Here is a 15,543-nt window from a genome sequence, read left to right on the forward strand (position 1 = left end):
GCACCCTATGCAGTAACATACTGATCTTGGGGTAATGCTTCTGACGCACAAGAACTGCCCCACAGGTCCTCTCCTGCTCCTGGAAAATGGGGTGGCTGAATTAGCACTGCTGCTTTGTCTTTTCCCATTGCAGCTACTTCTACAGGTTATTAGGGCTGGGCTGGCCACCTCGCTGAGCCACTGTGGTACTGGGGCCCTTTGTGCCCCCTTCCAGGGAGGTTTGCATCAGCTGTGGTTGCAACTGCAAGTTCCCTGGTGTGTCGTTTCTGGTCATCCAGACTGTGCCAGGAACGAGCCCCAGCAGCTGGGTATAATCTGGGCTTCCCACCCATTGCAGGAGAAGGAGCGGCAGCGGCTGGAGAGCCTGAGGAAGAAACAGGAGGCCGAGCAACAGAGAAAACAAAAACTGGAGGAGGAAAAGAGACAGCGCCTAGAGGAGATGAAACTGTGAGTAGCTGTCCCTCCAGCTGCTCCATCTCTGGCTCATCTCAGAATTGCTTCTCACTGGCTCTCTGTGTATCCTTCAGGAAACGGGAAGCGCGTCTGCGCAAGGTGCTGCAGGCTCGGGAGCGGGTGGAGCAGCTAGAGGAGGAGAAGAAAAGGCGGATTGAGCAGAAACTTGCACAGTTTGATGAGAAGAGTGAGAAGGTAAGAGGGCCCAATCTGACCATGGAGCCTCTTGGGACAATGGTTTTCTTATGGGAGTGGGTAGGGTGGAGGGGTCCCCTCACTTTGGGTCATGACCTCTCTTGTATAGGGGCAAAGGGGACTGACATTGCTAAGACCCAGGGAACCAATGGGGAAATCTTTCATTAAAGGTCTGACTTGAACCTTGGGGCTAAGGGGGTTTGAGTTGCTGCTGTGTTTTGGGATTATAGCTAATTCTGATGGGTGTCTCTGTTGGCAGGAATGATGAGGGAGAACGTGGGGGGAGGTGCATTTAGGTCAGCAAAGACTCCATTGTCAGTTAGTACCCGGTCTGGTTAATAGCCAAAGAATGTGCCAAATAAACCATCTCCCCTGTAAGCCTCCTGTATCTGAGGGTCTTGGGCTTTTACAAATAGGGCAGGGTATGAAGGTATTTCAGATAGGTATGAAGAGCCAGAGCAGCCTTGTCTGTGGAGCCCGCTCTCCTCTGTCCCCTTTTCCACCGTGGGCCATGTTTCCTCTTGGGAAATGCTTAATTTGAACCAGATGGAAACTGGCTTACTCTTGGCCTTTGGTTTGCCCTGCAGCTGCCAGAGTCTCTGCTAAGTGACACTCATTCTATTTCAGATATGCTCTGTGTGTTCTGAAGAGCTTCTCACGTGAACTATCCCAGGTGCTGCTGGACTCGCTGCACTGGGTGCTGCCTGCCTTTAAGATAAGGTAGCACCCAGAAGCTCCAATTGGGATCGGAATCCCATTGAGCAAACCCAGGGGAAGACAAGGTCATTGCCCCAAAGAGCTTATGCTCCAAGAAATATGCACAGACCCCACTGGGCCTCTAGACTCTCTGGTACAGGGAAGGGCATCTTTTACCCTTTGGGGAGAGATTTCCCTGATGACCTTGATGTATCAGAGAGGACATAATACATATAGGGGAGTTGTCCCATGTGCAACAGCAAGGTCCAGACCCGATGTGTGTGTGACTGTCTCAGGTGCGGGAGGAGAGGCTGGCAGAGGAAAAGGTAAAGAAGAAGGTAGCTGCCAAGAAGATGGGAGATGTTGAGGCCCGGCGCAGACAAGAAGAGGAGGCCCGAAAACAGAAAGCGCTGCAGCTGGTGAGCTGTGCTGGGGTCCTGTATTGCAGGAAGGAAGGGTTTGGGCTGGGGGAATGGGTGTGATGACAGTGCTGCACTCTGCCCGACACACGGCAGGGGAGAAGCCAAAGTAACACTGATCTGCCACAGTCCCTGTACATGGGGAGGAGGGCAGGACTATACAGTGAGCAGCTGAGGGACAATTAGCTTACGGGAGGGAGAAGTACAGTCTTCTATCCCCCAAAGTCCCTTGGGTCCCTTTGGGACTCCTTGTTGCCACCCCATCCTTCCCTTCACTACAGACCAGTTTCTGTGCTTTTCATGAGTGTCTAACCATTTCTTCCACATGATCCATGAGCTGCTTCATTCCTCTCCGCATCCTCAAAAGTCAGTGTTTTGGGGAGGTCAGTGCTTGTTAATCCATCTTCCCCAGTTCCTGGGGCTAGGCAGGATGTAGATGGGGAGATCTCAGACATCCGGTAATCTATAAAGAATCTCAACTGCAATTAACAGAGGACCAGAACTCAGGAACCACTGTGATCCTGGGGCTGAGGGCCATCTACATTCAGGGTGGCAGAGCTGAGACCTAGTAGGGATACCACTCTCTGGTGCCTGTGGGATGGGAAGAGCTGAGCAAGTGATTGTGCATCCCGAAAGGGAAGCAGAAACTACACTAAAAACTTCAGTCCATCGCATTTCAGAGTCCTTCATGACAATGCTGTAGTGATGAGCTGCGGAAAGGCATCAGGCAGGCTGACCCTCGTGCTTTTCTGCATATCCCCCTCTTCCCTTGCGAGGTGGAGGTAACTACTTCCTTTTGCTTGTCAGGAGGAGGAGGAGCGCCGACACAAGGAGCGAATGCAGAAGAAGAGGGAGGAAGAAGAGCAAGAGCGAGCGAAGAAAATTGCAGAGCAGAGACAGGCGGAACAAGAGAGGGAGAAGCAGCTGGCAGCAGAGAGAGAGCTTGAGAAGAAGAAGGAACAGGAGAGGATTCAGGCAGAGAGGTGAAAAATGACCCTCCATGTACTGAAGCTTCCGCTGTGACCTTGCAGAGAAGAGCAGGGGGCTGAATGGCCCAGTGAAAGGGCCTGGCAAAGCCCTATATTCTGTCAGCACAACCCTGGAGTGGGGGATGAGCGATGAGCAGCCAGGAAGAAGTTCTGGGCCCCATAGTGGGAGGTATGCACTGGGCAGCTGGTGAAGGCCCTGGACACTGGGGTGAAGGAGGAAGTGCAATAGGCATCATGGGGGAGATGCAGTCTGCACTCTTCTTCTTTCTGAGCGTGACCTGGTGTCTTACATTGGTTCCCAGAGAACGTGAGCGGCAAGAGAAGGAGAAGGCGGCTCGCCTGCAGAGGGAGCTAATGGCAGCTAGAGAAAAGGAGCGGCTCCAAAAGGAGATGGAAGAAAAAGAGAAGAAACGGGTAAGGAGACTCAACATGTATCTGGCTGCATCAGCCATTATAACAATGGCTGTCTCCAGGAGCAGCAACTTGACCACCAGCCTCAGGTGAGCTGTGGTGCTCCTGGAATAAATTGTCATAGAGTTTAACCGCTGGGAGAGTTCTAGCTATCCTGTCCATTGCAGGCAGTGGTGCTTGTTCCCTGTAGCAGGTGGCAGCCCACCCATGCCATGGGGGGGTGGCGTGGGGGTTGGTTACTCCTAAAATCTTACTACTTTCACATTGGTGATTTCTGCTTTAGCAGGAGGAGCAGCGTCTAGCAGAGCTGGAACGGCAGGAGCAAGAGAAGAAAGCCACAGCTGCTGCCAGTAACCATCTGAATGTAACTGTGGACGTGGAGGTGAGGGGGAACATCAGTGAGATGCAAGCCTGAGCACAGCACTCAGGGAGAAATGAGGCTGTCCTGCTGTCTCCATTTGTTTTCATTAGGGGGGTGGTGCTGGTCTTGGTTACAGCAGGGGATCTGGCTTCTGTTCCTGATGCCAGCGCTGACTTGCTATGTGACCTTGAGCAAGTCATTTAATCTCTCTTCCCCCATCATTAACATGGGGATGAGCTAGATTTGTGGACTATGCTCATGACTATGGTACCCGAGCACCTTCTCACCTCTGTAAAAGGCTTTGGGGTTCTCAATGAAAAGGCCTTACAAGGAAAAAATCAGTGTTTGTCATTGACCTTCAGCAGGCAGCCCCATAGTGCACGTGGAGAGGGAGGAGTCTCTTGATGTTCTCACTCTTCCCTGAATCCTTCCATTTGAAGGAGACTGAGCCTCACAGAGAGCAGGAATGTCATCAAATGAGGGTGAAGCTTTAAATAAGAGAAATAGCCACAGGATGGTGCTGGGGGCCTGTCCTATAGTGTAGCATCTGCAACTATGTGGCCCAGAAACTGCTACTGAAAACTCTCTTCAGTTGCTGAACTTTCCTAAAGTGCTTCCCTCCTGGGCTGATCCTGGAGGGGAATGATTGTGGCTGAAACATTAGAATGAGCACATGATGTACACACTTGATATTTTTGTCTGGAGTGGGGCTCTTTTTAAACAAACTTTAAATGCACAAAAGTTAATCAAGTTTGAGGCTTTAAATCAGGAATAAATGCTCTTTTCACAGTTGCTTGGGGTGAGAATTTTGACTAAAACAGGAGCTTTTAATCCTCATCCTAGGAAAGGATTGACAAGAATGTTTGTCTCTGGGTTAGTACCTTTTTTTTTCAAGGTTAAATGAAGGCTCCTTCATTTTAGCGACACCTTCCCCAGTTTAAGTTGTCCCGGTCAACATTCCAGTAACTGTCTTTACAGGATTATATAAATCCTGTACTACAAATGTGGCATATGTGCTTGTGATGAAGTATGTGTAGTGTTAAAGATAATCAAACAAGACTTCAACTTTAGGCTTTAGGGGGAGAAGAATGAATATTGAGTTTAGATAGTCTGCACCCTAAAATCCCCCCCAACTTTGAGAGCAGAGGAGTCATCTGTGATTTAAACCCCATTTACTGTGTAGAATTGCTGCAGCCATCTGTGAAAGCTAGTGTGTCTATCTGACCAATCTGATGCTTAGTTAAGTTAGAGAGGGGAGTATGAAACCTTGTTTGTACCAACACTCCCACTTTAGGGTGTTATGAGTTCAATACACATCACTGAGCTTCCACCCAAGATGCACTGTTAGGGGTGCCTGGGGCTCAGTGTGGTGCTGCTCTTACAGTGTAAGGTTGCTTATCGACTTTCTGTTTCTAGAATTCCCCTGTCTGTAACTCCTATCAAATGACCCCGCAAGGCCCAAAAGGGCCTAAACCCCCCACCATCAATCCCAATAATTACGGGATGGATCTGAACAGCGACGACTCTACGGACGACGAGAGCCAGCCCCGCAAGCCCATCCCTGCCTGGGCCAATGGTATGTGCCAGCTCCCTGTGAAATCTATCCCTGACCATTCAGAAACCCCTGCTGGGTCCCTTGGATTGTTGATGAGACTTGGTGGTAGCTTTCTCTGCCCATGGCATAGGGAGATGAGGATTTGTGCTGTTAAAGATGCCAGCCTGGAGCTGTGCAGATGGAATGTTATGCCAAGATGTACTGAGCCTCTCTGGGACAGCATCAAGATAACAAATCACTTCCTTTGAACTAGCAGCCTTGGCTATGGTGGTAGTAACACATAGCGAAAGGATGAATTTTAATGCAAGTTTTTGAAACCTACATTTTGGGCCAAAACCTGCTTGCTGGTGACTGTTGTTAAAGACCCTGTGCTCCTTTGTAGGGGTAATACCAGTGTCCAGGCCACCATTCCCTCTGCGTGCTGCTTTTTAAGGCTGAGTGCTACAGCTGAGCTCCATGCTGGCTGCTGTTCTTGCACTTCTGTTATCTCACTCTGTTACCTTATTAACCCCCCTTTGGGAGCAGGATTAAATAGATAGAAACCTTAATTTTCTCTGAGGAGAAGGGGTAGGGTTCTGCTGAGGGAGAGGCAAAGTCTCCTCTCCACTTTCCTCAATTTACTGCAGATCCTTTTGATAAGCACAGTTCAATGCTTAGCACATTCACCCTCTGTGCTCCTTAAGTCCATGCCAGGGTTCTGATTTCCTAGTGGGCCATGGCGAAGGTGCTCCTCCCCAGGGATCTACAGCCTTGGAGGCAATAGGGGGATGGGGAGGTACAGCTTCTAGAGCAGTCTGAACACACCTAAGTTTCATTGAAGGAATTAAAGGCCAGTTCAATCAGTCTAATAAACTGTTCACTCTTACTTCTCCAGGGACTCAGCTTAGTCAAGCTGTCATCCACCAGTACTATAACCCTCCTGATGTCACCATGCTCTTTGGGGCCATCATAAGCCCTAAGCTGGAGAACATTTTCTACAAGAACAAGCCGCGATACTTTAAGCGCACCAGCTCTGCTGTCTGGAATTCCCCACCTTTTCCAGGTGCCAAAGCTGTGCTAGGCCTGCCCTACAGCCTGAAAAAATACTGAGGATGGAGGAATGTGTCTCCTATGGAGTAGTGGGGTTTTAGTCTTTTGTCTACGGAAGAAAAAGGATTTTATAATATCCAATCTCTGTAAATCTCTTAATGTTTGTAGATTAATAAAGGTCAGATGTTACTGGGGCTTTTCATGTTTGTCGCACATGGGATTTTTGTTGAATTTTCTCTAGTGGGGACATGGGGGAGAGACCCAAACCTACAGGGGATATTCCCTCTGGTGCACACTAGCCTCTTTTGCACACCTTTGACTCACTGGATGTTCAGTCACTGGAGAGATCAAGGTGTATCCTTAACTAAACTGCAGGAAACACCATTGATTTAGCTCTGTCCTTATAGAATTTCGCAAAGATGCGGGTATATGCGTTAGGCTAATTCTCTTCCACACTTTCCAGCAGACCCTCTTCTATAGAAATACTTCAACATAGGACTACTGTAATTTTAATAAAACATTCACTTTTTTTTAAACCAAATGCAAGATTTCACAGTAGAGCCTGAAAGAGTTCTAAGCAGAATGAACTGATGACAACAGACAAGGTCCACAAGACAGGAACTGAAAATGAACACAGCTTTGTGCAATCGATAAATGTGTCTAAAACTAATTCCACACCTCGTCATAGGCTAGAACAGAAGTTATTAACCTGTGACTCCCACATCCCAGGATCCTCTTCAGTGTTTCAGGAAAAAAAAATACTGTAGTGTACAAACCTAATTTACATTCACCAGTTTAATAACCTAAAGAGCTAGACACTTTTCTTAGTGGAAGCATAGCTCCTTACCAAAAACTTTTCCCCCATGAAAAGCAAGTTTGACAAACTACCCTGCAGGCATGGTGGTTTGAGTTTTGCACTGGTATGCCTTAATCTTTAGTAAAGAGAGGCTGATGCACATTGAGTAGTATAATTAGGTAGTACATGTTCACAGACCAGGAAGATACACTATATATCTACACATATTCAGATTCTTAATTTTATGTTGAAGTGATGAATTATGCATTTATTTACTACTTTTTTAATCATGACTTATTTTGCACTGCATTTAGATGGCACCTGGAATTTTAAAACCGTTTATTCATTTAACAAAACTACATTAGATATGCTGGATGAACACACAAAAGTTTATCAAAACATTTTGCATTTTAAAATTGATTTATTAATACTTTTAGTTCTCTACACTCACAGAAGACGTTATTGCTGACAAAAGCTGGTTTAACACCTAAAACTGGTTCCACATGATTAGCTAGTGAATTCCAGTAGTTGAGCGGTTTGACTTTAAAACTTTGGCTGCAAACATGTACTGCAGTGGTATTCAGTTATATGGGGGGTGGGGCTGGATAAGGCAATGTCCAAATCTTGGTGCACCGCAGGGCTCTTCAGGTGTTTGCTCTCTTGAGCAAGTATGTTAATTCTTCACTTAACTGGCAGGGATTGGCATCCTATGGCATATGTGTGACTTTCTGTACTTCGTGTGAACACCCCATGTTCATCCTCATAATATGATTGTCTGGTATCTAATGCAAAGTTTGTCATGTTGGGTGTCTTTGGAAGGCTCATGATGTACTGAGCATTGTTGTTATGGTAATGTTATAGTAATCGTTGTTATAGTAATGTTATAGGTTATAATTTCATGTATATAGTTATGAGGCTGAAAATGTGTCCTGATGGCTTAAAGCAAGCCCAGGCAAAAACTCTCCAAGAGCAGAGAGGCAATTCACACCGCATCAGGGCATGTATGGAACAAACCCAACCCAGCCTCACAGGAACAAAGGACACTGACCTAGGCAACAACAAAGGATCTGTTGGACTCTCAAGTGAGTCACCCCCCTTCCTTTGGTCAGTTTGGGACTGCAATGAGGTAATGCTCACCTGACTATGAATGGCTGGGGCAAAGCCAAGAGGGAAGAAAGAACATGATAAAAGGGAGAGACGTTTGCCATGCTCTTCCTCTCTCTTCTACCTCCATCTACAGACATCTCCACCAAGCAACTGAAGCGCTGATCAAAGGGGAGAGCCTGGCTGAAGAGCAGCCAGCCAGCCTGTTGTTAGAAGCATCTAAGTTTGTACGGGCACCAAAAGTGTTAAGATCAGCTTAGAATGCGTTTTGCTTTTATTTCATTTGACTAAATCTGACTTATGCTTTGACTTATCACTTAAAATCTGTCTTCGTAGTTAATAAATCTGTTTATTCTACCTGAAGCAGTGCGTTTGGTTTGAAGCGTGTCAGAGACTCCCCTTAGGATAACAAGCCTGGTACATATCACTTTGTTAAAGTGATGAACTCATATAAGCTTGCAGTGTCCAGCGGGCATAACTGGACACTACAAGACTGAGGTTCCTAGGATTGTGTCTGGACTGGAGATATTGGCTAGTGTAATTCGGTTGCAAGTAGCTGGCAGCAGCTTACATGCCAGAGGCTGTGTGTGAACAGCCCAGGAGTGGGGGTTCTCACAACAGAGCTGGGTAAGGCTGGCTCCCAGAGTCAAGGATTGGAGTGGCCTAGCAGATCACCGGTCCAGATAACACCAGGGGAACATCACAGTGGCACAGCAAGCAGGGTGTATGTGTAGCTTGTTACTCCAAGTGGAGTTTACACTTTAAGCACTGATATTTGTGACTTTAAGTGAGTCGTGCAATGACTAAGAACAGTCAGGAGGAGGTCACAGTTTTGTTATTTTCTGTTAGTTATTTCAGGAAAGGGAAGTAAGAACAGGAAACCAGGAAAATGAGTATGTAATGTTCCCCTGGTTGCTCTTCAGCCAGGCTCTCCCCTTTGATCAGTGCTTCAGTTGCTTGGTGGTGGTGTCTGTAGATGGAGGTGGAAGAGAGAGCAAGAGCATGGCAATCATCTCTCCCTTTCTTTCTTCTATCTTGACTTTACCCCTTCTCCCCCCCAGTTCCGAGTCAGGTGAGCATTACCTCATCGCAGTCCCAAACTGACCAAAGGAATGGGGGTGACTCCCTTGAGAGTCCAACAGATCCTTTGTTGTTGTGTAGTCCAGTGTCCTCTTTCTTCCTGCTTTCTCTTCTATTGCCCTTCTATGTGCTGCTTCTGCCTCCATAGCCCTTCTGTGTGCAGCCTCCTCCCTGGCTGCACCTCTCTCTTCTCTCTCTCTCTTTCCCTTAGCTCCAGTTCTTTCAATAGCAATAATCTCTGGTGCTCCCTCTCCTTTTCTGCAACCTGCAGCCTGAAAACTCCAACTTTGCAATCACTTCACTGCTTTCACTCTGTGACGTTCTGTACCTCAGGGGAACACCGAGCACCCCCATGTTCATCCTTATAATAGGATTGTGTGGTACCTAATGCAAAGTTTGTCATGTTGGGTGTCTTTGGAAGGCTCATGATGCACTGAGCATTGTTGTTATGGTAGTGTTAGAGTAATCGTTACAGTAATGTTATAGGTTGTAATTTCATGTATATAGTTATGAGGCTGAAAGTGCCCTTGTGGCTTAAAGCAAGCCTAGGCAAAAACTCTCCAGAAGCAGAGGGGCAGTTCACACCTCATCAGGGCATGTATGAGACAAACCCAGCCCAGCCTCACAGGAACAAAGGATACTGGCATCCAGTGAGCAGAACTGGACGCTGCAAGACGGAGGTTCCTAGGCTTGTGTCTGGGACCGGAGATATGGGCTAGTCATTCGATTGCACAATCCAAGGAGTAGCTGACATGCCAGAGGCTGTGCATGAACAGCCCAGGGGTGGGGGTTCTCACAGCAAAGCAAGGTAAGGCTGGCTCCTAGAGTCAAGTTAAGTAAGATTGGAGTGATCTAGCAGATCACCGGTCCAGATAACACCAAGGGCATGTCACAATGTGTATCAAAGATGCAATGTTGGTTGATTTCTGAATGGCACACAGACTCCTAGTTCAATTGGGCACATTTTGTACAGGGCATGATGGTAAAAGCCTATTTATCCAAATTTCAATTAATGGAAAATCCTGATTATCCCAATGAGCAGTGTACTCCCCCTGCTCAGATGGGTAACTGAGATTTTTGGTCCCAAGGGTGGAGAGAGGGAGCCGCTACAGGAGCCAGGAGCCGCCTTTGCACTGCTTGAGTGAGGGGAGCTGGGAGGGGAGAAGGGGCAACTCTCTCCAGAGCCCATCCCCACCTGCACCCAGCTGGGGACTTTGCATATGGATGGTCTGCTACTCAGCTCTGACTCCTGTGCCCCCCACCAGACCCAGCTGCAGCATCTCTGCATGCTGCACCCTGCTGCCAGGGCCAGCTTCAGCGGGCTCAGAGGAGGCTCTGCAGCTGAAGAGGGAATGGAGCTGCCTGGCAGGGGAGCACACAGGCTGGAGGTGCCTCTGAGGGCCTGCTGGACATCAGCTGGTTCCCTCCCTGCTAGGGGCTCTATTATAAGGGCAGCCCAGGTATCCGGCTCCAGCTGGTCCCTTTTGCTCCCTAGCTGCAGAGAGGGAAGGGGGTTGCTCAGAGGAGAGTCAACATGGGGACACTGCAGCTGGAAGCAGCAGAGGTCCCCAGCAGACCTGGAGCCAGGTAGCAAGGCCCCTCCAGGGAGCAGGATGCAACAGCTGAGGGCCAAACAGAGGCTCTCATGGACCAGATAGATCTGGCCCTCAGGCTGCTAATTGAAGAACACTAACAAAGAAGTATTCAAGCAGTACATCAAACAGTTTTAATTAAGTAATCAGTTTAGGCCTTAACATAGGCTGGCATGGTTTAAAATTTCACTATAAATATAGGTTTCAGAGGAACAGCCGTGTTAGTCTGTATTCGCAAAAAGAAAAGGAGTACTTGTGGCACCTTAGAGACTAACCAATTTATTTGAGCATGAGCTTTCGTGAGCTACAGCTCACTTCATCGGATGCATACCGTGGAAACTGCAGCAGACTTTATATATACACAGAGAATATGAAACAATACCTATATTTTTCCAAAACATATATTTAAATAAAGTCAACAATTTTATTCACCCTGCCCGTTAGTCATGACACTAAATGTTAAGAACGGCATTTGCTTAAATGAATAGCCATCCCACAGTCCTCAAATGGATCAGACCATGACTTTTACATCCTTATCTTTAGATCACCCCTGTGACCTTTCAGCTCTTTATAAAGATGAGTAACTAAAGGAAAGGGCAGGTTGTTAAACTGTAGGTGCCGCTCTTCCAGGGCGTGGTTTATACTAAAAGCAAGTGATAAGTTTCTGATAGAAGCCCCTGTGAGAGTGCAGCTGTCCAACCTAGAGAAGACAGAATATGATTGCCTAGCGTCTCTTCCCCTTCATGGACGTTCATACGCCTTAAGAATAGTTACCTTGTGCACAAATGTCTTCTAGTCTTTATGAGAGCAGAACAATGTCACAGGTGCCTGCTGCAGCACCTGGGGAAGGGGAACAGGTTCTTCCATAAGGGCAGCGTTTGTGTTACATCATAGAGGAAGGCCTTTGACAAAACAGTGTCTGCTCTCATGAAGAACAGTATCTTTGTGAAAGTGCCCTGCCCTGAAAGACGAGCTCCTCTGCCATCTGGGGGGCTTCACAAAGATCTTGTTTTTTGTGAAAGTAACAACAGCTGGGCGAAGATCCTTTTTGAACCTAGAAACGCTGAGACATGAATCCACAACCACTGCGCTGTGTGGGTCAGTTCAGGTTGCACTATACACAACATTCCTAGCAGAAAAGCAAGGAAACTAAAAGCTAAGGTATTTGACAGGACATACCTTCTAGACTGAAAACACACACACAGCTTTAGCTCAGCCCTAGTGAGGATGCCAGCCTTCCAGGCACCCCACTTCCCAAACATTAGTAAGTCTGACTTTCCAGAACTGCACAGAAGGACTAGGGATAGAGAGTGGGGATGAGTCATGGTGGGGATGGGGAGGTGTTGCTCCCTGTGTCTCTCCGGCTCACATTGTGGATGGGAAACTCAGCCAGGTCCCCAACACGCTGGGGTTTCCATCTTTGTACAGAAGGAACCTCACATTCCGGTATGGTCCCGAACACTGGATGGTCATGGCTCCCCCCAGGGCAACACCCCAACTGGGACTCAGGGAGAGGAGGGTTTGGGGTAGTGATGTCCACAGTGAAAAGGAGACAGGCTGTGAGACAGACCCTGGCACAGTCACTGCGCCCTGTCCTCACCACATGGTCCCAGAGATGGGGCCCCTGCGAGAAAACCCAGCCAGAGGAACCTCTCCGAGATCCCAGAGATTACCGGGAGCTATGCCCAAAACTGCCTAAAATCCAGAGCACCCCCCTGTACCCGTCTATCCACTTAATGGGGCCCTACAGCCTGGGAGCCAGGACTTCTGGGTTCTATCCCTGGCTCTGGGAAGGAGGTGGGGTCTAGTGGTTAGATCGGAAGAGGGCTGGGCGTAAGAGGTGCTGGGTGCTGCACAGACATGGTGAGAAAAAGCCCCCACCCGAAAGCCAAGCCCTGACTATCTAATCAGACATAAGGTGCAGGAGGGATGATTATCCCCCATTTATGCAAGGGGAAATGGAGGCACAGGCAGGTTAAGTGACACCCCAAGGAGTGTCTCATCCACCCAGAGACCACCCAGAGATGGTCTGGCTGGGTGTGGGGCTGAGACACTGAGCAGAGACACTGAGCCGGGTCCCTCACCTGCTACAATGATCCACTCAATGTCCCTGGGATACGACCAGTTGGGCGGCTCCCATGTGGAGTGAGATCGGCAGCTTTCAAACCCTCAGTCTTCCTATCTGGCGCTGGGGATGGTGAATTCACCCCCTCTCAGCATTTCCCTACGCTGAATACGGGACACCTGGTAAAATTACTTGTATTCAAGCAAGTTCAATGGCAATCAATCAGAATTATGCAGTACAAACATTCAAATTAACATCAAGTTGACTGAGCCTCTGTTAAAAAGAAATACTGTGTAGTTGGATTTTTTTTTATTTATCTTCTTACCGTTAAGGCTTTAGGATTCACATGGGGAGGGGTGACACACACACCCCATCCCCCCCCACAGGGAGAGGTTACACACACACACTCCCATACCCCTCTCTCACATGGGGGCGGGAGGTGACTGACCGACCTGAACCTCCCCACCCAGTGCTCTCCACCCTCCATGCCTGGCTGGGCCCCTGGGGATGGACCCGCCTTTCCTGATGCCTCGGGAAGACATGGCACCAGGTAACACGTGTGTGTTGGGGGGGGAGAGACAGGGTCACACGCCCCACTTCCCCAAATTTCTGCCAGGGTTCACACCAGAATGTGGCCAGCAGCAGCCTTTTGGCACTGTGTGGGAGGGAAGGGACGGGAGCTGCTTCCAGCTACCAGGGAGGAGCGTGTGGGGGCGAGGATGACATGGCCCATGTCTTTGCAGAGCTCATCTCTCCTCATCTCCCCCATGGATGGAAGTAGCTTGTCCCTTCCTGCCCGCACAGTGTCAAAAGGCAGCTAACACCCGCAAGCTGCTGCTGGCCACCGACAGCACAGACTGCAGGGTAAGAGAAGTGCAAAACTGTGCTGTACAGCTGGATAACACACTTGGAGTGTGTGTGTAACCTCTCCCCATGGGGGGGATAGGGGGGTGTGTGTCACCCCTCCCCATGTGAACCCTAAAGCCTTAAAGATAAGAAGGTAAATAAAAAAAATCCAACTACACAGTATTTCTTTTTAACAGGGGCTCAGTCAACTTGATGTTAATTTGAATGTTTGTACTGCATAGTTCTGATTGATTGCCACAGAACAAGATGCTGTGGAAGCTTCAAAATCCACAAAATTCCAATTGGTGAATCATCAAATACGGTAAAAGACAGAAGTAATTTAACTCAGCTGGGACAATGTTGTTATGTCTGCTAAATGAAAGTCAGGCCAGGTCTAGAAATGAATCAGGGAATATAGGCATGTAAAAGCATCTGCTGTGGGGTACACTGATTTTTCATATCATTGCTATCTTTAGATATGGCACAAATCCCAGGATCTTAACAAAGGGGCTGAAATTTTTTAGACTGAGGGCCAATTCCTACTTTATTTGCCCAGTGGTAATGACCACATACTTCCACAGGAGTTTGGATTAAACAAGGAATACAAGCCAGATTTCTGAATTCTATACCAAGTGAATCCAAGGGAATTCTAGACTGCAGGCCAAATTCTTTTCTCAGTTTCAGGCATTTGGCCCCACTGACTACTGTGAGCTTGTATGGGAATAGAGAACTGAGATCAAGACAATTTGAATTCTGTGTTGTGGATTGACTAACACAATTCTAGTCTGAATTTTATTAATGGATTTGTGTTCCTTTATTATCTGTTGGAAATCAGAAAATCTTCTCAGATAATGGAAGTAGTTAGGGTTTCCCAAACGTGTGGGAAACGTTTGTTTGTTTGTTTGTTTGGGAAACGTTTGTTTTGTGTGACCCAAATGATTGTTTGGGTCACACAAAACACCAGATCTTAGAACAACACATAAAGGAAGAACTCCACAAGCAGCCTGCCAAACCAAATCCTGGTACCTCTTGCCAAGAGAGCACACTGCATTTCTGGAGCTTTTTTCCCCACCCCTAGATATCTATTTGCCTCCAGGTTAAATTTTTTCAACTCTTATTCTTCTTTGTAACTCACGGATATGACAGGGATTTTTTTTAGCCATGACATCTTCAGTGAGGGGCTATTGCATTTAATTATTCCATTGCACTTTTGTAGCATGCAGTCCTGGGGAACGCAAATATAAGTCTGACAGTTTTTTAATGGAAATGTTTCTGAAATTATTTTATGAAGGAGAACTATTTTTTGTACTCCATGACCAGACCCTACAGTTTGAGCTGTTCCTTGATGAACTGAAACCGTCAGGACATGGAAGGGACGTGATTGTTACATATTTAGCAGATAAAAGCAGAAAAAATAAGCAAAATCTGAGTTATAGAACAGGATTCTTCATCCAGGCTTCATCACCAGCACAGATAAACTGCCCAGTAGGCTCAAAGGGAGTGATCCTTTTCTCAGTTAAGTCAATGGCAAATCTCATTGATTTCAGTAAGAACAGAATTGGCTCCACAGGGCCAAATTCTCAGATTTGTGCCCACCTAGGATCTGGGCCGGACACCGGGCAGATACTTGAGGTCAAGTGAAGGAATCCTCCCACCCAGACTGTGGTGTGGTTGCAGAGCTGCTCCCTGGAGGCTACTTCTGAAATAGCGCTCTGTGGCCATAGGACTTCTCTCTTGTTGCTGGGGAGTGAGTACTGCAGGTAGGGTGACCAGATGTCCCGATTTTATAGGGACAGTCCCGATTTTTGGGTCTTTTTCTCACATAGGTAACTATTACCCCCCACCTCCTGTCCCAATGTTTGACACTTGCTATCTGGTCAGCCTAACTGCAGGATCCAGGCAACGCTTAGGGTTGCCACCTGCCCTGGTTTTCCCAGAGGTGATGCATGGCC

General features: G+C 47.7%; 1 protein-coding gene across 4 annotated transcripts in view; it reads left to right on the plus strand.

Annotated features, from left to right (window-relative positions):
* The window catches only part of INCENP (inner centromere protein), a 30,141-nt gene extending 21,776 nt beyond the window's left edge, over positions 1 to 8,365 (plus strand). For 2 of the 4 annotated variants that reach the window (XM_048853451.2, XM_048853453.2), the window contains 8 exons: positions 338 to 447; positions 528 to 648; positions 1,641 to 1,763; positions 2,571 to 2,746; positions 3,055 to 3,166; positions 3,450 to 3,545; positions 4,941 to 5,100; positions 5,954 to 8,365. In XM_048853451.2, the coding sequence (XP_048709408.1) occupies positions 338 to 447; positions 528 to 648; positions 1,641 to 1,763; positions 2,571 to 2,746; positions 3,055 to 3,166; positions 3,450 to 3,545; positions 4,941 to 5,100; positions 5,954 to 6,168 (1,113 nt within the window). In that variant the 3' untranslated portion in view covers positions 6,169 to 8,365. Of the gene's footprint in view, positions 1 to 337; positions 448 to 527; positions 649 to 1,640; positions 1,764 to 2,570; positions 2,747 to 3,054; positions 3,167 to 3,446; positions 3,546 to 4,940; positions 5,101 to 5,953 lie in introns of all 4 variants that reach the window. The other 2 variants (XM_048853450.2, XM_048853452.2) reach the window with 1 other exon arrangement.
* The last annotated feature ends 7,178 nt before the right edge of the window (positions 8,366 to 15,543 follow it).

The sequence above is a fragment of the Caretta caretta genome, chromosome 6 (assembly GCF_965140235.1).
Source record: "Caretta caretta isolate rCarCar2 chromosome 6, rCarCar1.hap1, whole genome shotgun sequence".
Taxonomy (NCBI): Eukaryota; Metazoa; Chordata; order Testudines; family Cheloniidae; genus Caretta; species Caretta caretta.